The sequence below is a fragment of the Adelges cooleyi genome, unplaced genomic scaffold (assembly GCF_023614345.1).
Source record: "Adelges cooleyi isolate 19-005CV unplaced genomic scaffold, UGA_ACOO_1.1 ACOO_flye_CR_arks_rails_tigmint_CR_PRNA_376, whole genome shotgun sequence".
In the NCBI taxonomy this organism is placed as follows: Eukaryota; Metazoa; Arthropoda; class Insecta; order Hemiptera; family Adelgidae; genus Adelges; species Adelges cooleyi.
Window position 1 is genome coordinate 184690 of NW_026096053.1, and position 26103 is coordinate 210792.

General features: G+C 28.4%; 4 protein-coding genes across 10 annotated transcripts; 2 read left to right on the top strand and 2 right to left on the bottom strand.

Annotated features, from left to right (window-relative positions):
• Nucleotides 1-1593: 1593 nt before the first annotated feature.
• On the bottom strand, nt 1594-6213 carry LOC126840493 (cytochrome b5-related protein-like). 2 transcript variants are annotated; one of them, XM_050576271.1, is made up of 6 exons: nt 6076-6213; nt 5719-5990; nt 3413-3806; nt 3135-3323; nt 2867-3070; nt 1594-2181 (listed from the first exon to the last, which is right to left on the bottom strand). In XM_050576271.1, the coding sequence occupies exons 2-6, from the start codon at nt 5924-5926 to the stop codon at nt 1908-1910; spliced, it is 1269 nt and encodes a 422-aa protein (XP_050432228.1). In that variant the 5' UTR covers nt 5927-5990; nt 6076-6213; the 3' UTR covers nt 1594-1907. The 2 variants fall into 2 exon arrangements, with proteins under 2 accessions (XP_050432228.1, XP_050432227.1); XM_050576270.1 differs by having other exon boundaries at nt 3413-3810; nt 5723-5990; nt 6076-6208.
• A 3950-nt stretch (nt 6214-10163) lies between these two features.
• On the bottom strand, nt 10164-15070 carry LOC126840462 (zinc finger protein 70-like). Of its 2 annotated transcripts, none has more exons than XM_050576215.1 (9): nt 14808-15070; nt 13177-13338; nt 12856-13044; nt 12643-12789; nt 12071-12183; nt 11682-11992; nt 11418-11615; nt 10969-11192; nt 10164-10382 (listed from the first exon to the last, which is right to left on the bottom strand). In XM_050576215.1, exons 1-9 carry the CDS (start codon nt 14949-14951, stop codon nt 10305-10307), a joined length of 1566 nt encoding a protein of 521 aa, XP_050432172.1. In that variant the 5' UTR covers nt 14952-15070; the 3' UTR covers nt 10164-10304. The 2 variants fall into 2 exon arrangements, with proteins under 2 accessions (XP_050432172.1, XP_050432171.1); XM_050576214.1 differs by having other exon boundaries at nt 11682-11995.
• A 334-nt stretch (nt 15071-15404) lies between these two features.
• On the top strand, nt 15405-18262 carry LOC126840429 (zinc finger Ran-binding domain-containing protein 2). Of its 3 annotated transcripts, none has more exons than XM_050576152.1 (3): nt 15405-15529; nt 15840-16594; nt 17729-18262. In XM_050576152.1, the coding sequence occupies exon 2, from the start codon at nt 15867-15869 to the stop codon at nt 16581-16583; it is 717 nt and encodes a 238-aa protein (XP_050432109.1). In that variant the 5' UTR covers nt 15405-15529; nt 15840-15866; the 3' UTR covers nt 16584-16594; nt 17729-18262. The 3 variants fall into 3 exon arrangements, with proteins under 3 accessions (XP_050432109.1, XP_050432107.1, XP_050432108.1); XM_050576150.1 differs by having other exon boundaries at nt 15411-15717; nt 15795-16594; XM_050576151.1 differs by having other exon boundaries at nt 15411-15717.
• Nucleotides 18263-19484: 1222 nt separating this feature from the next.
• On the top strand, nt 19485-23510 carry LOC126840796 (ninjurin-2-like). Of its 3 annotated transcripts, XM_050576743.1 has the most exons (4): nt 19485-19681; nt 21131-21307; nt 21390-21643; nt 23277-23510. In XM_050576743.1, exons 1-3 carry the CDS (start codon nt 19622-19624, stop codon nt 21612-21614), a joined length of 462 nt encoding a protein of 153 aa, XP_050432700.1. In that variant the 5' UTR covers nt 19485-19621; the 3' UTR covers nt 21615-21643; nt 23277-23510. The 3 variants fall into 3 exon arrangements, with proteins under 3 accessions (XP_050432700.1, XP_050432701.1, XP_050432699.1); XM_050576744.1 differs by lacking the exon at nt 21390-21643; XM_050576742.1 differs by lacking the exon at nt 23277-23510 and having other exon boundaries at nt 21390-21743.
• Nucleotides 23511-26103: the final 2593 nt, after the last annotated feature.

Below are 26103 nucleotides of genomic sequence, written 5' to 3' on the forward strand. Positions count from 1 at the left end.
TCCACGGGTTACCTACCAGAAACAGTATTAAACATAATATAATGTATAATATCTAGGTGGTGTAAGTACATGTTATACATTAGTTTCTGTTAAATACACGTACCTACCTCTTGTAATACTACGGTTTACGGTGTGCAAAATTATCGAGAATAAATAAAAACCCTTTAACGAGTCGGAGCTAAATAGTAAACACACTAATGGTGAATCAATAGCTTCTTTTTTATGTAACAGATTTGTTTTTTTACCTATTCAGTAAATTACTTATTAATTGTGGGGTTGTTTTTGTCTTTAATGATATAGATATAGGACATTGTTTTAAAAAAGAACTCGTTTAGTTCCCCGTTTATTTTCAAAAATAATACAAATTCGTTCCAGATGAATTATTTTAATATTAACATTTGATTAATAATGCTGGATAGTATATAAAAGGTTTCTGGCCTCCGGTTTCCTTTGGTCCTCTTTTCAACTGATGTATCACTGGTTTGCATGTTTTGCTTGATTTCCATCCATCTTCCCGGTTGAAATTTGATGTGCATTTATCTATTTCTATCGCTTCTCTCGCCATGCGTTTTGCGAAATGGGATTCTCTGGACAAAATCTAAATTTCATTAAAGTTGACGGTGTGGCCTTTTTGACCTACGTGTTCTGCTACGGCTGACTTCTTGGTCCTATTGTAATCCACATCTTTTTCATGTTCCTTGGTCCGTACTTCAATGGGTCGTCCTGTTTTACCTATGTATGAATGACCACAAGAGCACTGTAGTTCATATACGCCTGATATATGTAGTTTTGAAAGTTCATCCTTTGGACTCCGGAAAAATTCTTCTAATTTCTTCACTGTTGAGAGATTAGAATGGGTGAAGTAACCAGAGTATATTATTCAACTGACTCAGTAGAAGATTATTTCCGTGTAGCTGTACAGGGTGATCCAACTAACGTAAGACACTCATTTTCTCGGAAAATATGAATATTTTGAGAATTTTTTTTTCCTAAACTTTAGGTACATATTTTACTACATTTTTCAATGTTTAGAAATTTTTTATCTTCACCCCTTTTACGTTATAGAAGTAAGAAATTCGTTTTTTTCAAATGGAAACATATGCTTTTAATTCCATAAGTATGTAGACAACTTTTTTTTAAAAATGTTAGCGTTTGAATTTTCAATTTTCAACTATCTGTTCGTTTTCTATGACTTAGTAAAGATTTGAAATTAAAATCAATATTTGTTCGGTTTTCAGCAGTATTTTCGAGTAAATAATAATAATATTGGACCCAAAAAGAACTCATATTATAAATATATAAAGGCTATAAAAAATATATATATAAATATAAAATATAACAAAACAATTATATTTTCAAGATGTGTAACGTACGCGATTGCAATAAGGATGTTAAATTTTAACATCATAATTTTTTGTCTCGAATAACAACTTGTATAAGCATTTTTATCAGTACCATTTAATGTTAAAAATATTAGTTTCTTTTACTCAAGTCACTCTATAATTATAGTTGACTATTCAATGTTTATCGGACGAGTAGAGGTAAAAACGTGATTAACGCATTAAATTAAAAAATACTGAGAATAACAGCAGATAACTATCATCACACCTTTACCTAGAAATATATTTGAATATAATTTTTATATCAATTCACAATCTCTCATTAGGTAGCTAATTAATAATATATTATTGTTATTTTAATAGAAATCCGTTTCATACTTAATAATAATAATAATAATAATAATAATAATAATCATAATTTTTAATAAAACCTAATCCAGATTAATACATTAAAACTCCATAAAATTAATATAAGTAGTAAATTGTGTTACCGTGGAGGTTATAAAGTTGCATGTAAACAGTTAAAAAGTTAAACAAATTATATTATTGAATTGAGATTTTAGATGTTTAAGCTTTTCTAGGATTTGTTCGAACCAACTGTTGAAATTGGCCACGTACATATTCTCCATACGTTCTTAACTTTAATTCTAGTCCAAATTCTTTACACGTTTCTTCAAAAACGTCGTAGATGTGGGGTAATAAACTATGGTCTAAACCCGGAAACAGATGATGCAATGAATGATCGCCAAAAGTTATCATCGAAATCACTACGCTGTTGCCGATTATTTGTCTTTCTGAACAAGCATTTAATTGGTGAAGTCCAAAGTCAATATCTTGTTGGCTGAAACAATTATATATTCATGTAATTAATGAATAATTGCCACTAATCCAACAGCATTGAAATAATTAATGATGCAGAATGAACAAGAATTATTAAGAGGACGTCACCCCACCCATTTTTAAGGAGTAATTTTTTTGCAAAATCTTAATTTAAAGGTTTACTGTGGTGTAATTATGTGATGTGTAATTATTAGTTCAATAATAAGGACTCTTTTTTTAGTAGTTAATTTTTTTTCGGACTATTAAACATCTTTGATAGTTATTAAAAAAAAAAAAAAATTAATCTTAACTAAATAATAATCGTAGACATTTTTCTCTTTCATATTTAAAATAACGAGAACTTTGTCTAGGTTCTCTCATCGTTTTTTTTTTATATTATTAACCCAACATACACAATTTGTAAATTGATTCTGGTTTTTTTTTAAAAATTGTTTAGTGCTTGTATTTAAGGTAAAGTTATAAGTTTTCTAAAAAAAGCCGACCAGAAAACCTAGTTAAAGTTCTTCTCTTTTAACGATATTAAAGATTTTTTTTCTATCACCATTTCGCTTCGACCAACACACTTTTCCATAGACACGTTTTAACGATTATTTTTAAAGGGTATGACGTCGTCTTAAGGTTTTAAACAGAGTGACGCTATAGTGAAAATTCTAGAAGTATAATGTGATCAATAATAAAGGTCTTACCTAATCTCATCCCCATCGTGGAAGTTGTCGGGGTGATGATGTGCTCCATTGAATCCCAAGAAAACGAACACAGAACTCATTGTCGTGATTACTAGAAGCCATATGGTCAACACGGAACCCAAAGACAAATTACCAGCTGACATCAATACTATAGGAATGATGAAAGATAGACAGTCGGCTTTTTCGTTGTTCAGGGTGATAGTTCTGAAATGAATAATATGAATGTATAATACCTCTTATATTATAATGTACTATCATTTGCGTTTACCTTCCGAGTATCAGGTAGATTGTAGAAAAAGGGTAAGTCAGAGGAGTTAACTTTGAAAACCACAATACGGACCAAGGCTTATCTTTACTAGGATACCAATGAATAAAAGGATAAGGCAAAGTCATTTCAAGATCGCAAACTGTATTTGCATAACAGTGATGACTGACGGTGTGTGATATTCTCCATTCTCTGAAAAAAAAAAAAAAAAAAAGGAAATGCAAGTACATATTTTTAAAACTTGACTCTTAAGAAGCAAAATAAACAGGCAAAACGCTTACCTTACGGAGAACAAACCCAGTTGGATGTAGTACATTCTCCAGTTGTCTTTAAGATGGGTGAAATTGTGATTGGCCACTAAACCAAAGGCTAATGATACTCCAGCTAACACAGCAACATAATAGCTATTTCTCCGCGCAGATTCAGCGCAAAGCAACAAAGCTAATAAAATAAAAGTGTCTACTACCAACTTAGACTTGAGTAAAATATTGCTGTGGTTTATGGTTGAAATCTTTTTGGATACTCTCGATTTCAAAACTTTGTAAAAACCATCCGGTTTAAAAGTAAATGGTGACGACCTCGGAGTACTTGCATTTCTGACATAAAATGTACGAAGCTTTTGCGTTGCTACGTCTCCTTTCAAATGATATGTTTCAAATAACTCTGTGATGTCAACTCCCTATATTATACGATAACAAACTATAATTATAAAAAACTAATACGACTTTTTAGTTGAATCATATTTGAATAATAATCATTTGTACCGATTATTAGTTTGAAAAAGAAGAATAAATAATAACCTATTTTAATATTATAATACTTGAATAACTTGAGTAATTTCTAATTTGTAGTAAGTAATTGAGTATATTTTTTTAATAAAATTAGTAGTTGACAAATTTATTGAAAAATTTTTTTAATTTTAAATGTAATTTGTAATTTTCAATTAAAATATAATTTTTAAATGTATAGACTTATATTCTGGTCAGGTGGCACTTCTGAGAGCCTTTCTATTCATACATTATTGTCACTGTATCTTTGTCATCAGACTTGCTGATTATACATATTTTGTATAGATTGTAAATTAAAAAAATATTTTAAAATTAAAAAAAAAAAAAAATGTATAGACTAAAAAACTATAGGTAATTCACAAAATGTATAACATCTTCAATATTCGATATCGATGAAAGGGTTGACATTTCAGGTTTTTAATTTAAAGGTAGATGGAAAAACTGATATCTAAGCCATTATAAAACTATTATACAAAATAAATCATTCTAACAATATTTTAAAACAACACCAAAAAGCTAAAAAATCATAATTTTTAAATTTTATTTTGTGTTGAAGGTTAAAAAAAAATGTTAATGTTCAATTACGTAACTTTCAAGTTTGCTTTAAATACACACTGTATTTATGGAAATTATAGTTAATTATTAATTTTAACAATAGTTTATAAGGTTATACACAGGTGCGGATCCAAGGGGGGAGAAGGGCATTTATGTATAAATTACTGGAAAACCTTAATACTGTATACAAGCCCACATTATTATGTTTTTTAGTGGTAAGTCTTCATCATAATTATAAATTTTATATTTGAAATGAAAAACGTCAAATTTTATACAAATAATTGACTAAAACACGAAGTCACTTTTTGAAGTACCTACCGAACGGCTTTAAACAAAAATTGTTTGTTGTCAAATTTAACATTTTCTCTATGGGGGCTAAAAAGCTCATTTTTTGTTTTCAAAATTTTATTATAACATAACTTATAAGTATTTATATTTTTACTTCATTAAAGTTTTTTGAAAATAACAATTTTCAAATAAATCTAACTCATTTTCTACTAGCTCAATAAAAATGGGCATTTTAGCCTCCATACAGAAAATTGTAGATACGCCAAAAATTTACTTTTACGAAAATCATTTTTACTAATCAATATGATTATTTTTTAAGATTAAGTACCTATTCTTTTTTACTCTGAACATTTTACCAACCCCCAAATTTTATTTCTGGATCCGCGCCTGTCATAAAATGTGTATAATAATATTGATTAATCCTTTGTAAAATTAGCTTTAAATAAGTTACTTTTGAGTATAAGTGATAACTAATTAAATCCATTTCAATGCCTTATTCACAATTTGAAATTTTGACTATAACAAACGTTTTGCTCAACTATTTGCGTTGTGTTAAAAAAAAAAAATTATTTGGAAGGCCACTAAAACATATTTTCAAAATGTTCTTATGGCTATTGTTTGTGCATCGTTTATAGACAAATAGGCACTTATTGCAAATACTAAAGTTTGAATACAATTTTAACTCTAAGAAGCTTTAAGAAGATGTTACTATAAGTATTTTTTAACGCAAATTTTTTGCGTTAAACATAAAAAGAACAGTAACTAATAAAATAAATGCCTCTAAATTTAATTATTAATTAGGAAAATAATACTTAAAAACCGATTGTCGTTTTATAATTGATCAACTGTTTTTAAATGATTTTGTTTTTTACATAAATCAAATACTGGTGTGAGATTTGAAACAAAAAATATACAATACTAGGTATAGCATTGTTTTTATATCACCTATAGTTTACATGCCTTTGTTATTTCCAACCATTGTGATCCTCCAGGGTGCTTAGGTATCCATTCTTGAAGATCGTACAGGCCATCGTGTACTCTCCATAATCCTTCGGCGCCATCTTCCTTACGGCGTGCATTTATCCAACCATCCACCCTTTTGATATTTCTGTCAGTACTTGGCAAATTGTTCAATGTCGGCCAACTGCTCGTTCTAGGGGCCATTGTACGATTTTTCGATCAAGAACAATAAGTTCTTAGTGATACTCGTTGGTCGAGTTGTATAATACTAAAATAATAATACTAATTTAATAATACTAATTTGGGCAACTTTATTTATGCGCGTAAAATTAATTAAATTAACCAAAAATTACCGTGCAAAAAAACACTACAGTACAGGAGGGGAGAGAACTTAAGGAAGGGTATAACACATTTCCTTTCGCTGTTTTTTTTACACGTAACACGTTTTCGTCTGTTTATTTTTACGGGTTCACAGTAAAAACTATAGTCGTCCAGTCTGTATTTGTGTAATATGCAGACACCCCTCCCCCATATTACTAGGAGTGGATTCGAACGTCAAGCATTACTCGCTGACCTCGCCGACTTTTGGACAAAATTTGTAATTGTTTTGTTATAACTTATATTGCTATTAAATATACTTCTGCCTACTTAGAAACCGCATTATTTTATTTAATTACCCTCTGATATTTAAAAAAAAAAGGGAGGTAGGTCCGTATAATACACAAGTACCTAAATAATAATAACACATTTACATAGGATATGCACATACAAGTTAAAACAGCGATTTTTCGTAAAAGCTATGTAGGTAATATTTGAATTGGATAAAATGTATAAATCATTAATATGGCCTATTGATAGTAATATACCTGGTACTAGTATATTGATAATTATTTTTACATAATTCTCACAGACGTCACATTATAACCTTGATGTTGTTTTAAACACGGAGGAACTTGCATAATAATATGTATTATTATAGAAGTGTTTTTATGGGTTACGTATCAACGTTATTATAACCTTGCATTTGTTAATTTCGTGATTCAGGATATGTAAGCACATAAGATAATTATTGTCGTTATAATCAAGTTTTTAGTTTATAATTAACGTAATTACCGTCATATCAATTACCTATTACACCCATCCACAGACGGAATATCAGGTTGTTCTATTTTCAATTACATTACAGTGGATCTTACTTATTCCAATCTGGATATTTGAAAAAAAAATCCAGGAAACCGTTGTTTTTTCTTTCCTCTTTGAGGAAGCAACAAATAAAAGGTTAATTATTAACAGTTAACATTGAACATATAGAATCTAACAGCATCGCACAATAAACAAATTTAAATAACAACGATATTTTTATTTACAAATCACGAATAACACGAGAAAGAAAACACCAAGTAGAGGTATTTTATTTATTTGTGGTGATCTCTGCACCTCATCCTATTAAAATTATTATAAAACAAAAACGATAGCCTATTGCTATACTATATATATTTTAAAGTTTTAGAGCAGAGCTTAGAGTTGAAAAATAAGACAGCTTTTTCTCAACTTTTTAGGGAAAGCGGTAAATTGTGTACATTCTTGGTCCATTAAAAGACCTTACATTTACGATTTCTGATCTATTAAATTGCTTCACAAAAAAAATCGTTCCAGCAGTTTAGAAATATTGTGGGTTAACACACACAAAAAAAAAACATTAAAAATTCCTAAAATATGACATATTCCTCAACTCTTGCTAGTATTAAGTGGGTCACTTTCAAAAGATCACCTTGTAAATAAGACTGTAGGTAAATCGTTTAAATAAAAACATTTTTCGGCCGAGTCTGCAACCCAGAAAGAGCATTTTCATGTCTCATTGAAGTACCAAAAAAAATTAGAGTAGTGGTGTAAATATAGATAATGAAATGTATATTAACAAGCAGTAACAAGCTAGTATCCAAGATGGCTAGTACATTAAAACATATCAAGTTTCTGGCTAATATGTTAGTGTTTTCATAATATCTGGCCTAAGACGATTCGTAGAGAATAAAACCTGTTAAATTATTGAATTTATTTTTCAGTTATAGTTTAATCGTTGTAAATCCAACACATAATTAAACAAATTTAACATCCCCATCCCCAACCCCAGCTCCATGTGCCAGATCCAAGACATGAAAATGTCAAAAAAAATAAAACATCGTAAAAACTAACCGATGAATATTATCACACTATTTGCAATAAAGCATTCCGAATAACTAAACTCGTCAGTTGAAGTTTTAGAGCACACGACTATTGGCCAGGCTGAAAATAGTAATTGGTTCGAAGCTCGTAAAAACCGTTTGACCGCATCAAATTTTGGGTCCATTTGTAAAAGGCTAAAGACAACTAAACATGGTCCAACTGTTCGTCGTATTTTGTATACAAATATAAATGACGATTTACTTGCGTTGCAATATGGACGTCTAAATGAGTCGGAAGCAATTAGGCGTTATGAAAAGAAAAATCCGCGAAAGTTTCACCATGTGGTCTATTTGTTGATTCTCGTATAGGATTTTTAGCTGCAACCCCAGATGGCTTAATAGATCCAAATGGCATAGTTGAAGTCAAATGTCCTATGTCTATTCGAACTCTTGGAGTTGAATTTGCAGTAAAAAATAAAAAATCGTTTCATCTTAAATATTGCGAAATTTCTCATAATCCTTATCTCAACAAAACACACGATTATTATTACCATGTACAAGGACAGCTTCATATTTCGAAAAAGGATTTTTGTGATTTTGTAGTATGGACGCCCAAAAGACATGCATATTGAACGTATGTATTAAGCGAGATGATTTATTTTGGAAAAATAAAATGGAGACACAATTAATTTCATTTTACCATGATGCTCTTCTTCCCGAAATCGTCGACCCAAGACTTTGTAGAAATATGCCAATTAGAGAAAATCCTAAAGCAAATAATGTATCAAAAAAAAAAAATTAGTTTTAAGATATTTAACATAATATTATTATTGTTAATACTATTATATTGTTTAAGATAATAGTTATAACATAAGAAATACATTTAATAGATATTTCAGTTTAAAAATCATGAAAATTGTGTCTTGTATTTTTTTTTTTTTAATTTATCACATGTGTACTAAAAATGTAAAAAAAAATGCAATGTTAATTACTGTCAGAGTAACCTTCAACATATCAAAATTGAAACTAAAAAGTTTTACATTGACAACGAGGTCAATAACACATGCAAGTTTATTTTCACAATCTTTATAGATAGTATAGTTCGTGCAATACTGTAATGTTGTGTTTACTACTCCAATGAATATTAGATAAATAACCGGTTTCCAATAACGAATACGACCGTGGTAATTTTAGGAAACTCGATTTTTGTTTAAAAATAAACACAGCGGCCTGTGGTGTCTGAATAATTCATGCGAAATCTATTGACAGCAAAACATACTACACGTTCGCGACCTTCCCCCTTGACCGGTAAAATTATACAGACATTTCATTACAATGAAACTTGAAAAAAATTAAGGAATAAAAAAAAAAATAGCTATAAAAAATAATGGCAAAAATAAATATATATATTTTTTTAATTAAAAAATAATAAATTTAATAGTATAATTTTGTAATAAAATTGTTTTAATATAAAAAAATATATATGAATAAAACTAGAAAGTAGTAATTTGTTATTAATCTACAACATGGAATGACAACCTGTATAGCGTATAATTCAGCATTCTATCTTAAACAAATTTTTATAATGTAAAAGAAAAGTAAAAAAATTAAAATCAAATCAAAATTACAAAGGTTTACAATATACAAATAATTGAAAAAAAAAAAAAAAAAAAAAATAGAAAAATATATTAATGACTTGTATACAAAATATTAATTTTATAGTCACAAATTATAAAAATTAAAAACCATAAATATACCTAACAACATTTTTTTATATTCTAATGAGCAATCAAAATTATCTAAGTCTGTCTTAGTAATATATCAGTCTGTCGTGTATTTTAAATAATATAAATTTCTCCTAAAATTTTTGGTATTATTTGTACACAAGTTAATTAGAACCTAAAAATAGGTCTACAATAATCGTAAGTCTAGCTCCACAGTCTCGTCTCGAGTGAATCGGGATCCGACTATACTCTCGGGTGTGTTTTGTCTCACTTAGTATTATCGAGAGTATTGAGCTAGCATTATAGATGGTTTGTCAAAGTCTTGTCAAGAATCCTGTCAAGAAATTATTCTCGTCTTAATCTTAAATTAGAATTACAAAATGTGTTTCACTTAAAGGCACTAGATAGTCATTGATAATAATTTATAAAATTACACTAGATGTTTTGATTTATCGTCAAAAACAAAAAAAAACCTAATTGGCAAAAACACCAAATGGTCTTAAAAATTGATTAAAAAAAAAAAAAATGTTCCTGTGTAAATTACTTTCTACACAATTTCGATATGGAGTGGCAAGACAACAATCAAACTAATAATGTAAAAAAATATTGTAACTCTTAACCTAATGTTTGTAGGAACCCATATTCACCCTGAAAACCCTAGTTATTTAGGGTTTTTGTAAAACTTGCACACAATAATTATGAGTTATTATCGTTGTAGGCAACTTGATAAGCACTGTTTGGCACTTGATTTTGATTTTGCTGCTGTTCATCATCCTGAAAAAATAATACATGCTTAATAAAATGTAGCTTTTAATAATAAGCACAAAATGCAAATTATTCTATAAAAAATTGTATTATTGATAAGACAATATTAAATACATGCGTACAGTTTTATAGAATTTTTTAATTATGAAGTTTAGTTATTAGTTATTATTCTATAAGGTGCCTAACAGAACTTTTTTCTTTTGTCAAAAACTAATAAAGAGCCTCAACATCTGAATATTTTTGGTCAAAAACATCTCAATCTTATTTTAACTATACATGGAAACGCGTAATTCAATAGTTTTAAAAACAGAAATTATTAGCTAAAAATTATTTCACAATCAATATCCACGTTAATGCCTGAAAAATTCAAATGTTTTTTAAAAACTTTAATCGGAATACTCTAAGGAACAAATATTGTTAGAATTATAAATGTATCGACCCCGTTCATGCAAAACATATTATGTGTAAAATCATAATTTAGTATAGAAAATATTGTAAAAGTGTCTTAGTTGAAATAATTAAGATAATTCTTTCAAAATATATTACTTATTACATTATAAGAAACTAATTTTAGTAGAATAAAATAACACCATACTTCACTTTGTGCCGCTCCCATAATCGAACCCGGCTGTGGTTTTTCAAGTCTTGGAATAGCATAATTGTTTTTGGTTCTATGCCTAAACCTGTGAGTTACCAAAAATTGACTAGTGGCGAAGCGTTTTTTACATATATCGCAACTGTATGGCAATTGGCTATCGTCTACATCATTATGAGTTGCCATGTGCATATCATAGTAATGTTTCACAATAAATGATTTTCCTGAAGAAAAAAAAAAGCAATAATATTTATTTACAAAGCTCAAAAAATAAAAAAACTTGAACAAATAATTTTTTGACCACTAAATATTTGACCTAATGACTTGTTGTTATCATCAACTTATCTATAATCGATTTTTTAAATATCAATTTAAAATAAACAAATTCATCTTTGTTTGAGGTCACATATATATATTATACAACAAAAACTTTTTTATAGAACACTAACCACATATTTCACAAACGAGAGGTCCAGTCACTCCATGGGTGGTTCGATGTTTGTGTAGATTGTCCTTACGGCTAAAATGTTTATGGCATAAATCACATCCATATAATCGTTGGCCTGTATGGCTTAACATGTGTCTCATGAGGTGCTCTTTACGGCTAAACGACTTTGCACAGGTTTCACAGCTATAAGGTCGTTCTCCTATGTCAAAATCTTATTTTAGTACAATATTCTAGAAACTTTGAAATCAATTTAATAATGTCTTACCGGTATGAAGTTTCCGATGCTGAATTAAATGCTCTTTTCTTTTGAATTTCTTCTCACAAACGTCACATGGAAATCGAGGTGGCATCGTATCTCTCGTACTTTTGGCAGGTAAATGAGGAATACTAACATTGTTTACCATTGCTCTACACATTTGACTGTGCATTACAATTTCTTCTTCGCTTTCTAATACTTTTCCACAAGCAGTGCACGAAGCTAGAGCACCTTCCGCTGATAAAAATCCATTTATATATGGTTTCTCGTTATCTGGTACATCAATTTTACAATTTTCTAGATCAGAATCTGGATCAGTACTTCTAAAAGAAAAGGTTATCATTAAACCATGAATACTTATCACTACTATAAGAAAGTTATATTAATTAATTACTCACTCAGATTTATTAAATTGAAAATGTAGCATTTCAGGCTCTACAGTTAAAGGAGTTACATACGATAAAGAATGTGCATTCATTTCAGAATCATCTTTTTTCGGACTAGGCATATCCTATATACAAAATAACAACACACAATTTAATAAAATACAAATAAATAAAATTATAAACAGATATTTAGTAAATGAAATGTTGTAAATATGTGAATGTGCTGTACAAAGAAAAACATTTGGGCGACATAGTTAAAAAAAACCGCTGCCAAATTATTGACAAATAACTTCGTTAAAAATTAATTCTAAAATAATAATAAAACGTCAAGGAGAAAGCAAAAATGACTCTCGTTGGAAACAGAAATCAAAATCTACTTAAGGTATAAATAATAAAAATGTTATAAAAAAATAAGTAGTATTATGTTAAATAAAAAATTTGTGATATCCCAACAAAAACGCTTTACAAACTCTGTGAAAAATATCGCAAATTAAAATAACAATTAAATTACTAAAAGAGTTTGCAGTGTTTTTGTCAGGATAATAATAATAATATAGTAAGCAAAACTAATCAAGTATACTAACAGGTACAGAGTAAATTGTTTGAACATTTTCACTAATATCGTTTTCATCATTAGAAGAATCTGTTTGAGTCGATTGATGAGGATTGTTGGCCATAGTGTAATTATACTTCATAGATTCAACGCCAGGCGTTGTGCTCGTTATCACTTGCTAATATATCATAAAAATAATGAAACATAGCAAATTTTAGTTTTAAAACCATAATAACAAACAAACCTGCATATCATATTTATTGAAGTCCTGATATCGACTATTGATATCATTCACTATTTGTATTGAGCCAGACTGAACAAGATTTGATAAACTTTGCATTGTGAGTAACGACGACATACGATCATCATCATTTTTTTTAGGACTTTTGGAGTTTTCTCTGGATTGAGCTTCTATTGGTTCTCGAACATAAACCTAATATGTTTTGTCTATTAATACATTTCCTATACTCCGCTCAGCAAAAGAAGACATCTGACCAGAAGTAGTGTTTGGTCGAATAGAATGCTGTACAATGAATTACACAGCGTAACAAAAAATGCAACTTACTTTTCCTTGACATTTCATTTGATCAGATACACTCAAAGTGGCACAATAACTCTTCAACATAGATTCTGTATTAACACACTGATCTACAAAGTCAAAGAATTCTTCTACTTTTGCTATGCAGTTTTCGCAAATGCCTTTGGGTAGTGAGTCACTTTCTTTGATCTGAATAAGACACAAAATGTTAGTTAACAATTGGTTTTAGATACAAATACAGAAAATCAATCCTATAATAAAACTCATATTTTTAAATGAAAACTAATTTTTTAATCTTAAAAGGGCTTTTACCCCTGTGTATTTTTGATCAAAAACAATTCATTATAATTTTAAGGGTACTCTGAAACGTGGGATATGACAATAGTTTTAAAAACAGATTAAGATTTTTCAATACTTGATCTAAATCTATTTTTATTTTTCATTTATAATGTTATTGAAAATATCATTAAAAATTGTAATTTTTCACATAGAAATTGTTTATTGACTAAAAATAATTTTAAAATTATGCCGCGATTGGTGCCATATAAAAAAATTACTTTTAATAAAAAAAGAAAAAATAAGTTTAAATCCATTTTTAATAAATCAAATGTTTTGTAAAATAATAATTTTTCTAATAAGAACAGACAAAATGATTATTAACTCCTGGGCACCCACAGTTTTTTTGCGGAATCTAGCACCCGACGCCTGATAAACAAGCTACAAATTTGGTGAGGCGGTGATAACGTAGTCTAATAGTTGTAGAATGATACCTGCAGGTTATCTAGCGTTTGCATCATATACTATGAAGCAGTCTCAGTTTTGGGGAAGACATGGGGCATGAAGTAGCTTGTGGGTGCCAGAGGGTTTTATAAATAAAAAAATAAAAAAACCATTTTACAAAGACATGTAATTTTAAGTGGCCAAATATACCTCATAATCTATGTACAATAATATTTTTCTTTCTAATCTGTGCACCTTAATTTTACAGAGTAATTTGTATTATGTTTTTATAATTTATTTTTTATTGCATTTGTTTTACACATGGAGCTAAGATTAAAATCCTAAATACAAGTTCTAATAAAAAATTGCACGCAATTAGTAATTTTTTATACGCGTATATAATAAGGAAATTAAAATTTTAAATTACGTTTAAAATATTTTTCAATATTTTAAAAACAAAAACATTTTTCCTAAAGAATTGGTTGATTTTTTAATTTAAACATTACATCTCTACATAATATATTAAACTTATTTATACTATTTTATTATAATAAGCCGCATTATTTATTTTTAAATGTACAAAATTGGGGAACAAGTCTAATAAAGATTTAATTTTAGTGAGGTTTTTTTTTACATGTAAAAGTAAATTGCCATGTTGATAAGTGTATGATCGATTCTAATCATAAAGTAACCTCAGCCCTTTACATACCCACATAACTGTAAACAAAGTAACAAATATTTCATTAGTAAAATGTCCTATTCATAACAAAGATTAAGACTTAATTGAATAACTTGAATGACAGTTTGAATTAAATACAAAGTAATATTATCAGTAATCGGTAAATTATTTTAGACATAACTAACCTATGTTGAAAATAAAGAAATTGACGATTAGTATATAATTATACATATTTTTTTAAACCCTTATTGATATCTACCTGCAACGGGATGCACTTCTGCAATTTCAATGGCAACTGTCTATCACAGCTTTCTCGACTCTTGAAAAGATGTTGTTTTTGACCGCCCACACACATGCAAAGCCTGCACAGCTCGTAAAAGTCCACTTTTTTGTAAATACTCATTATACGACAGTCGTCTACTTGGTTTTACATTTAAACTAAAAAATTTATAGTTATGACATTTTTTTAAAAAAAATGGTAAATTTCCGACCACGCCATTTGTGAACGTTGTTATTGTTGATGTTTGGCACTGTGTGCACTACGGCTGATAGTACGACCTAGACGCCCGCGACAGCTGATGGTGCTGCCATTTTGTTTTGTGCAAATTTCATAATCGGAAAATATGAATTCACCGACATCAAAAAAGTGTATTATAATATTATATTATAATTATTAATAATGTACGTCTATTAATATTCGTTCTATGTGATTAATTCCGTAAAAACGTATTTTATTAATTAGACAAAAAATTGATTTTCGCCCATTTTAAATAACTTATCAAATTCAAAATTGGTGTTGGCTACACTGAGTTATCGTATAAAAGTTATCCCCTCCACGTTATGTCACCGTCGCCCGTCGGTAATTGCCAATTGGTAATCGGTGTTTAACACTTTAACGCAATGGCAATATTACTATAAAGTTTTACCGTTTTGTGTTTACACAGATATTTATTGCTATGTACATATTATGTTATTATACAGGTATCTTTCGTGTACCTAAACTCTAAAGTCTAACTTAATCCTAACCTTAAGTGTAATTAATAATTATTCCCAATTTATGATTTGTAACAAAAACTAAAAGTACAATTGAACGGTTTTCCTCGATTTTTAGTCATACCTACTACACATTTTATACTTGTTATATACCTAGTGTACATTCATAAGTATTTGTATGTAAAGAATTTTTCTGTGATAATCCACGTATAATAATCATTTTAAAATATGATAATTTCTTAAATTTTACCAGTGACATGCCGCAACTAATATGGTTTTAATTGTACCTGTTGAATAGTGAAGTTGAGACGTAAGAAGTTGTCCAATGTCTAGCGACATGTCGTCGAAGGCGGATGTTGAACCGTTAGAGGCAGCAGCAGCTGGAAAAGCGTTTCGAATGAGTGATGGCGATTGGATTTGTCCAAACACGCAATGTGCAAATATTAATTTTGCTCGTCGGTCACACTGCAATCGTTGTAATAAGGAACGAGAAGACTTGCCATCCAAAAAGAAACCTGGAGCCGAAATCGGTAAGGCAGCAGCTGAAAAAAGTAAAGGCTTATTTTCTGCGGACGATTGGCAGTGTAGCAAGTGTGGAAATGTAAACTGGGCTCGTCGTTCTCAATGTAACATGTGTAATGCACCTAAATTGGCCGATCCAGAAGAACGCACCGGTTATGGTGGCGGTTACAACGATCGAGGAGTTGTTGAATATGTAAAACGTGATGAATCTGATGACGAATATGACGAATTTGGCCGTAAAAAAAAGAAAAAGCACCACAGAAGTGGTTCTATTAGCGAAGATTCCAATAGCCAAAATGGAAAAGATGAACTTTATAAAGAAAAAAACAAACTATGGTCGAAGTTAAACAAAGTAGTAGACGAAGAAGAAGAAGAAGAAGAAGATGATGATGATGACGATGATGAAGACGGAGATCTTTCAAAATATGACTTGTCTGAATGGGATAATTTAGCTGCCGAAGCCAAAAAAGATAAGTCGAGATCAAGATCCAGGTCCAGGTCCCCTATTAAAAATCGTTAATTAAACATTATGTAAGTAAATCCAAACATAAATAACAATTTTACAATCTGTTATCGCATGCCCGATTTGTATTAGCAAAATTCCTGTTTTTGATAATTAATCTTTTGTTGAATTTTTTTGTCTCAATTTATTATTTAAAGAAGTTGGTTGTCGTTTTTACCGCATTGTTTTTCTTTTTTTACATTTGATTTTGATTGACACTTTAATTTGACTTGTTTTGAAATTGGACATATTTCCAAATTACCTAAATATTTGTTTATAAACTTAATTTTTATTGTATTATTATTATTATAGATCCTTTTTTATTGGGCTTTATTAATCATTTTATATACTATGTACTATATACTATTTTTTATTCTATGGGTCAAAACGCCAATTGAGAATGAACGTATGGAGCGACCCCCCGTAGATTTGGTTAAAAATTACACTGCATGTCTGTTACAATGAAAAGAATTTTCTCAAATCTTTTTGGATTTTTTTTTTATTATTTGGCCATATTGTAAAAAATTATTTTAGTTTTTTTCTTGACACGTCTTTTTTATCATTTTTTTTATAATATCCATAAAAAAGAATTATTAAAAATCAGTTTCTTATATAAAATAATCTGAGCTTTCTGAAAAAATTTTTATTTATTCGAGTAACAGAAAGTCATTGAATTTGAGTTTAAAATCTAGTAAGTTTGTTTTTTGTGTTACCTAAAATTTGAGAACTTTTTAAATATATTTTTCAAAAAACTGAGGTAATTTTACCTAAAATGTGTAAATTATAAACTGGGTTCTCCATAAAAATGCTTAGAAAAACAAAAAAAAAAGGTGAAATTTCATTGATTAGTCGAAAAAATGAGAGGGATGGGAGGCGGAGTGTGGTAGAGTAAGCGCATAGAGTAATTATCTAAAACTAGTTGTCGACCAGTCAAAATTTTCAGCAAATTATTCTTAATAAAATGACTTGAGTTTTTTTTTAAATGTAAAAAAAAAGTAAAACCGTGGTGTTTAAAGCGCAAACGAGTATAAATTAATTAAAAAAAAAAATCTTAAAAATATTCAATAACAAAAGTTATTTCATTTGTCGGGTCTTTGTAGGACACCGTGTTTATATATATATTATAAAGTATAACCTAATTTTTGTTTTTATATTTTTTTCAGGTCAGGTACAGTCCAGGTTTGATATTTTCCAACTAAATATCAAATACCAAATAATAAATATTTTGGTTTAGCAATTAGTTTATTTATATTTCATAACGCGTTATTTATTTTATTCACTGTATTTTTTTTTTTTTTTTTTGTTCAATCTTTCATAGTTGTATTTACATTTAATAAATTTACTGCTGTAAAAAAAAAATATATATATATATATATACATAAATTAGTCATTTCACTATTTAAGATAGATATTAAATTTAAGCCTTTTTCCAATTAACATGTACTCGACTTTTGTCTTTGCAAAATGTCACTCGAGTTACTTGTATTATTATTATCCCTATATATTAAACATTTCTGTTTGCTGTGTTATTGTAAGCTGCAGACTTCATTGAGTAATAGTGTTTTCACATAAAGACAGAAAATAATCCAACAAAGATAAGACTAATAGTTTTAATAACAGTAACTAATAAGAAAGAGTTATGTACGTTTTAAATATAATTAATTTTGATTATTAATAAAATTGTTTTTAAATTATAACGCAGCTCAAATGCCTTTTTAATTTCTCGTGCATATTTTTATTATGTTAATCTACCTTATTTTATCAGGCGTAGTAATATTAATTTAAAATTTATATTTTTTATTTTATAAAATATGAGTATAAGAAGTATATATTTTTGCAATAACAATTATGAGAAATTAACTATCTATTTTTATTTCAAACTTATAATTAAGAAGTATCAAATTTGTTTGTATCTATTCCACAACACAGTTATCTAATACTGTAAATCAAATAAAGGTTATTCCTTATAAAATAAATTAGTTTAAATACTGTCATCATATTTTTATGACAATTTCTCGCGTTTTTTTCTATTTTAACGATAAAATACCTAATTTTGGTTAACTTATGTGAATAACATAATTCAATGAGTAATTTATTTGAATGCATAATATTAACTTTTTTAATAACTGTTGACAATATTTATTTTATTTTACTCTTTTATTCATAAGTAAACTATTGCCATTGTCGAAAAAAAAAACTTTTTACCAAATAATTAAAACTTTTTGACGATTAAAAACTTTAATCATAGATAATAGTTTTATTAAAAAATCAAATATTGGTAACTCGTTAATTTGATTGAGATTGAAAGAATAATGGAATAATAGTTAATTTTTTATCTAAATAAAAAGATGTTCGATTAGGTAACACCTAGCTCTGATCCTTACTAAGTACTTTTTTCTTTGCATCTAGTTATAAAAAATTGTCGATTCCAGTTAACGTTAGTCCATCATCCTGTAGTTAGATCCTTTGATTCTATTAATAAATTAATAATCAAAGTAACAGAATTATTGCAAACGGAATGTTGAAATCATTAGAATAAAGAAATTAAAAATTGAATAAAATTATTATTTAATTTTTCCTTCTCTAATAATTAGAATATATAATAATAATTATGATTTATTTATTTTTCAAAAACATTCCTAATTAAGTCTCTCCTGAGTCCTGAAAGTGTTCTCTCGGTGTCTTGATGCTATTAAGGTTTATATTTTATGTGTTCCATTGAAAAACAAAACACGTCTTGGTTATTTTATTGAATAGTACAATTATTTTTTTACAACACAATTATCTTCGCTGTGTCACATCACACATGTGTGTAATTTGATCTATTTACTCGTAACCTACTTCACATTCACCTACGCATTTTTTTTTTTTTATTTGTGAGAGAAATATTGATTAAACAACACCCTCGCGTACCTGATAATCATTCCGCAAATATAAACCACGTATATTAAGCGTACCTACCACCTACTTAGTTTAAAACCTTTGCAAACTTTATACACACATAATATATGACAATAGTTGGTTAAACTTTTAACAGCAATAAAATCATAAAAACTATGTCTAAAAATTCTTCGGCGGTGTCACCGGTGGACTACTTAAAGGAACAACAGGAATCGGTAATTTTGCATTGTTGTCTTACGGCTTGTACTGAAACAACTCTTACAAGTTTACAAACTAATTTTATTCAGCGCACTGATTACTTAATTAGGTACATTACTATATATTTTATACATAGTTTGTATTTTTAATATTATTGCAGTTTTTTAATAATAAAAAAGCAAATAAGTTATATACTTGCGTTGTATAATTTAAATGATTTTTTTGTTTTTCTATTTAATTAAAACTATTGTTTAATCTGGTACATAACCAATTCGAAATTCAATTAGATAATATCTTCAGGGTTATGGGTGGTCTCTCTTCACAAGCCAATCATGTTTCTTTCTTTCTTTTTCTCTTAATAGCTCAAATACTTACTGTAAACAAGTTATTTACAGACTGTGTTAAACAGTGTTAAAAAAGTTGATTATTTAGAGCATGCATTTAACATTTTTAAGTAATATAATTTCTATTGAAATACATAATAAGGTTTTTCTCAAGTCACATTATATATTTTTTGTAAAAGTAATGTGGGATTATTAATTTGAATATTAAATTTTTCATAATATGTACAATATAATATAACAATACGCGAACCCATTCAATGTGGAACCCTTTTTTTTAGTTCGTGTGGTAAATATTGCTTGTATTTTTTATGATGTGGCAAAAAAATTGGGAAATAAACACAAATGTGATTATTAAAATACACATTTATTCTATTTAACTGCACAACCATTATTATAATTATAATCGTTTTGCTTATAATGTTTATACTCTCTGTCCTTTATAGTAAACCCCCATAACATAATATATATATATTTCATTGTATACTTTAAAATTTAAATAGTGAGTATAACTATAGAAACAACGCAATTATTATGAAAAATAAGATTTTCTATTTATGTATTAACAATAGGGTAGGTAGTTATTAAAATATGATTTATATGACAATAATGCAAAAAAAAAAGTTATTTTGTTTTGATGTTTAGTTTCCATGCAACCGAAATTGAACTTGCAAATATACCTATAACCTAATTGGTTTCCATTTATTGAGTAAATACTAATTATCAATATTTAACGTATCCAAGTCCCCTCAATCATGTACTACTCAATCAGTTACTTACTAATTTTAATAGTACTTTATTAGGCGGAAAATTAAAAAAATTTACCCCTTCTCCTTCAAAATCGATAAAAACAATTACATTCTTTTCAACTTAAAATATCGGAACGGAATAAATTTTTAAAAAATAGATGTATTAGATCATAATTTTTATGGGATAATGGAATAAATCCTTTAAATAAAGTGTTATAGATATACATTACATACGCCAACCAAATATCTGAAACCTTTTCCCTAAAACGAGTTCGAACTTCTCCTTTATTTCTATTAATTTAGGGCGTGAGATCTGAAAATGAGGATCGGGGAGGCCACTATTTTTAGTAATAATTTACTATACTTACTTTATCAGACCAAGCCGTTGGACGTCAATCGATATGCGACCAAAAAGACAATAGCTCAGGGATTGCTGGACATTGCACTATTGACCGCCAACGCTAATCAATTGAAATATATACTGCAAGTTGGAGAAAAACACGAATTTTACAAACCGCTTCTGGTCTTAATCGCGACTTCCATACTGTTGCAAGTGAGTGAAAATAAATGAAATACAAGAATAGTTCTGATATGACATATATAAATATACATTTTTTTTTTACATATGCACAAAGGTTTTCATGGGAGTAATATTTTTGTCGTTGAACTTAATGCGAGACTGCCGGTTTCATTTGATCGAATACAAGACATCGTCGATTTTCATTAACCAAGTGCCGGTCGTTTGTACCTTTATGGTGTTCGTCATAAACATTGTCATAGGAGCTTTCGATTCCGGATTAGCTAGCATAGCCCCACCGAGCACGTTTAACGCTCCGCCTATTTCACTGGGTTCAAAATAATCCGAAAAATAATAATTCGTTTGTTATTTGTACGGATCTTGTTATTAAAAATACAATATGTTACCTATTTTTATTAATTAATAGCACCTAAAATTATATTGTTTGTATCTTGTAATGATTTATGGGCCAAGTGGGAAAATAAATATGTAAGAGCTAAACGCTATTATACTAAGTTGATATTATTAATAGGTATAATAATCTTGATACTTTATTAAAATAATACCCTGAAATAACAGGATGACAGGTGCCACCGGCAGCCGGTTCATGATTTTGACGGATTTGAAGTTAAAATTATTTGTTTACAAAAGTGTGAATGACTTTGTTGAAAATTAATTCTTTGATTAATTTGGATTTTGCAAACCCGATGAAATAAAAGTATTACTTTTAGGCTATTGTAATATATACAAAGCGTTGTGTTATAGTGGCTAGTTAAAACAATTGAAAGCGGCCGTGTTTTAAGGAGTTTTATATAGGCAATATACAAGAAAAAGTTTTTAATACATTTCTTAACTCGCCGGTCAAATTTCAATTGAGTAAAAATATAAAACATTGTTGGTCTCTTTGCCGGGTTATGTAAGTAACCAATTTTAATTTAAAAAATGAATTATTTTGCGATTAAAAAAATTAAGTTTGACAATTTTTATAATTTAATTTTATTGAAATTTTGACAAACGTAACCGAAATTGACAATTTTTTTATATCAAATAATAAGTTTTCAACTTAGAGCCAAGAAAGTCGTACATCAGATGTCTTAATAGAATTGAAATCGGACCACCGATTTTCAAACCCCTTAAGAGCAAATTTACATTTTTATATAGTTTGACAGAAGTTAATTCCGGATTCTTAAAGCTAGTGTTTGAAAATTTCATGAAATATAAAATTTTCTAGTCTTGTAAAATAGTTAAACTAAACAAATTAAATATTTCATGGTTATACATTTTTTTTTCAATTTTAATTTTTAATGTATAATATGTTATAATATATTAAACTTTTATTTACCAATATTAAAACTATTTCTTTTGCTATATTATTTTGATTACAATCAGTCAATATTTTTTGACTTGTGGCATTTTTTACTGTTTTCCAGTTGCAATAATTTTTTTTTTTTTTATTAGTATTTTTTGGGAAATATGATAGCTCGACAATTACAAATTATTATATAACCAAAAGTAGAACAGCGTTACAATAGGTGATTCTTTATTACAGTTTTATTATTTTTTGTCTCTTCTAAATTCCGAAACACTTTATGAATTTAGGCACTGTGTTTACCCATTATAAATTTTAATATTAAGAAAAAAAAATACAGTAATTTACACAATAACACTTAATTAAACGTAAAAGTTCAATTACTTTAATGTGTCGTAGTGATGAAAATTATTTAAAATATGATAATACTGTCATCTAGTTGTCTCTTAAATTGGTGGGATGACTATATAGTGTATAATATGTAAGGTAGTAAGGCCAAATAGTTAAATAATTAACAAAAATCCAATATTTCACAAAATGGTGAAATATTTCATACTCCAAACACTACTTAAAGCTTATTTTAAATTATTAATATTTCAAATAAACTACCGCTTTTATTCCACTTGACATGTTTTATCCCAATTATTAGACGGTTAGACCATTCTGTTCTATATTATTATATTTTATATTATATAGGTGCTTGTCGGTGGGATATTCTTAATTGTCGGAGGGCTGGACATTAATAAACTGAAGGATCAATGGAAATGTTTGATCTTAAACGACGTTTCTGTCATTATGGTTTTCCTGATCACCGTTATAAACATAACCATATCAGGATTTGGGTTCGACGTTAGTTCATCACCGGATACAAATTTGAAAAAACAATGAACAGCAAATAATCACGTCCGGTCGGCGGTTGGTACCTAACTTCCTATTTGTCTTATTAAAATTAAATATTATAATATTACATAATTTGTGTTTACGATGAAAGATAAGATTTATTTTATTAATTAATGTACAACTGGTAACAAATAAAGAATACATATATATTATTATTTATGAACAATTTGTTTTGTATTCATTTTAGCTTCAATGCTGAGTAGATAAGGTATTGTTTTATGGTCTAGAGTCTAGACCCACAAGGCACGATTCTCCTAATCAGCTGAATCGATTTAATCATGTTGTTAGTCTCTAAATCAGAATTCGTACCTCCAAGGTACTTTGTTCAGCCAAACATTAAAAAAAATCACCACTTTCCTTTCAAAACATATAATAGTGATATGTAGCATAACTTATTTCATTTTTAAAATGTTTTTACAATAAGTCATTCAAATGTTTGTATAAATTAAACAAATAATAGTTAAATATTTAATTTAATTTCTCGTTTTCGATTAAAATATTCTCGAGTATAGGATTTTTTTCTAATAAAATAACTATGAACATAAATTAGTATAAATAGGAGTAAACTTTCTTAAAGTATTAAGACGTTTGATCTCAATATGAGAAGGCATTTGTGTATAATTACTAACTACTGTAGTTTCTCTGTGTTAAATATATGTAATTTTCCAGAAGCGTTTCCTCCCACATAAATGGCTTGTGAAGGGTGGACTTCAATTACTGGACAGTAGGTTGTCATAACATCATCCGTATAAGTGCATGAAACAATGCTCCCTTGGAATCATAAACTTACATTTATAAAAAAAAGACATGTTTACTCAGTTAGGCAATTTATAGTTTTATACGCTATGAAAAAAAAAATTGTATTACAATTTAATATTTTTGTGACTAATAAACTTGTCAAACAAGTGATCTTAACATAATATATTTGAAAAATTATTAACTTAATCTGCAGTTAAAATAATCAATTGGTATAACTCTGTTAATTATTTTGACTCTATTTGTAAATGTGTAAATAGGTTGCCCAAAAATGTTCTAACGGGTACAAAAATTGAGTTCACAGCTTAGTCCACTGTTTATGAATCTTCCATGGATAACAAACTACATAAAACGTGACGTTCATAAATTTTAAGGTCGTTTCATACCTAACGTTTCCCTTGGAAATTCCGCGTAAGACTTAAGGACCGACGAGATGTGAAACAGGCTTAAAAGTAATTAATTTACTCAATTCATTGGCCTTGGTCAACCAACTATTCAAGAATATTAAGAAAATTAGAAATAAATATTTGCGAAATTATGTTTTTGGCATAGTTTAATATTATAAGACGTTTTGGTAGCTAACAACTATCTTTATAGGTCTATGTTTAATATATTTTGTCAATAAGGGTATGCTGCGCTATCTCTCCAAAAATAAAGAAACGAAATAGCGGTTGCCATTTGGGATATTGCCGTGGTCTATCTATATGTATTTAATCTATGCCACCTTGCACAGAATATTTGTGTGTGCAATAATGGCCGAGAGTTGGGGGTAGTTCTTCCAAAAAATGATAACGCGTGATAAGAAATAAATGTTACATAACCTATAAAATCTGTAATACTACAGACAGTACCAACATCGATTTTACCAAAAGCCCGCCAAGAGAAATTTCGTATTTTAATATCAAAAACATTGCCTTTAGTTAGGTTCTTATCTTTATTGCAAATTGTAGTTCACGGTTAAAGATAATATAGTTGCCCAACGAGCAATATCGCCAACGGCCAATAAAGTACTCCAAGCAATTATTTACATTATTATTTTGAATCGCTTTAATTCTGGTGACTTGGATACAAATCATAAATTTCAGTGAAGTTTCATTTTGCGGAATAAAACGGTGCTGTTGACTAATTTCTAGACACCTTTTTGCATTCTTAAGAGGTTGTTTTGATTTTTTTCTAAATCAAAGCAGTGTTCTTTTTCGTAATATCCTTATAAAAAATTTTTCAAATTTTTAAGAGAACGTCGCACCGTCCATTTTTAAGGAGTAAAGTATAGGCAATTTTTTAAAAATCTTAATTTAAAGGTTAAACTGTAATGTGTAATTATTAGTTCAATAACTTGGACTCTATTTTGGTAGTCTGATTTTTGGACTATCACAGCATCCTTGAAAGTGATTTAAAAATGTTTTTTTATCTCTACATGTTTAAGCAGACTGAAAATAACTCGCTTAATTTTGATTTTAGAGTAAAAGCACCTATTATAAAATTAAAAGAAACCAATATTCCGGTGGGCAAGACGGTGCGTTTTTTTCATTATTCTAATTATAACGCTCAATACATAGTTTAGAAATAACGACTATTTTAAAATTTTTAAATAACTGTAACTTTTAAAAAAATTAATTTAAAAAAAAAAAACGAACCGTCTTGCCCTCCGGAATATTGTTTTCTTTTAATTTTGTAATGGGTGCTTTTACTCTAAAACCAAAATTAAGCGAGTTATTTTTAGTCTGCTTAAACATGTTTTTACTACTGAAAATCATTGGTGCGACGCTCTCTTCAGTAGCTAAACATTGAAAAACAAAATTAAATTTATATAAATTTCATTAAATTTGTATGCCGACTTGAAGTCGAATTGAAAAAAAATGTTTTG

Excerpts from the sequence above, each read along its gene's own strand:
- LOC126840493 (XM_050576271.1), bottom strand. The coding sequence starts at position 5,926 with ATGGCCCCTAGAACGAGCAGTTGGCCGACATTGAACAATTTGCCAAGT. Across the intron at positions 3,807-5,718 it reads GTTGGAAATAACAAAGGCAT|TTGACATCACAGAGTTATTT; the intron begins GTAAACTATAGG and ends TAATATAGGGAG. Across the intron at positions 3,071-3,134 it reads ATCTACCTGATACTCGGAAG|AACTATCACCCTGAACAACG; the intron begins GTAAACGCAAAT and ends TATTCATTTCAG.
- LOC126840462 (XM_050576214.1), bottom strand. The coding sequence starts at position 14,951 with ATGAGTATTTACAAAAAAGTGGACTTTTACGAGCTGTGCAGGCTTTGC. Across the intron at positions 11,996-12,070 it reads TTTCAATTTAATAAATCTGA|AAGTACTGATCCAGATTCTG; the intron begins GTGAGTAATTAA and ends CTTTTCTTTTAG. Across the intron at positions 11,193-11,417 it reads TCTCGTTTGTGAAATATGTG|GAAAATCATTTATTGTGAAA; the intron begins GTTAGTGTTCTA and ends TTTTTTCTTCAG.
- LOC126840429 (XM_050576152.1), top strand. The coding sequence starts at position 15,867 with ATGTCTAGCGACATGTCGTCGAAGGCGGATGTTGAACCGTTAGAGGCA.
- LOC126840796 (XM_050576743.1), top strand. The coding sequence starts at position 19,622 with ATGTCTAAAAATTCTTCGGCGGTGTCACCGGTGGACTACTTAAAGGAA. Across the intron at positions 19,682-21,130 it reads TAAAGGAACAACAGGAATCG|ACCAAGCCGTTGGACGTCAA; the intron begins GTAATTTTGCAT and ends TTACTTTATCAG. Across the intron at positions 21,308-21,389 it reads CGACTTCCATACTGTTGCAA|GTTTTCATGGGAGTAATATT; the intron begins GTGAGTGAAAAT and ends ATATGCACAAAG.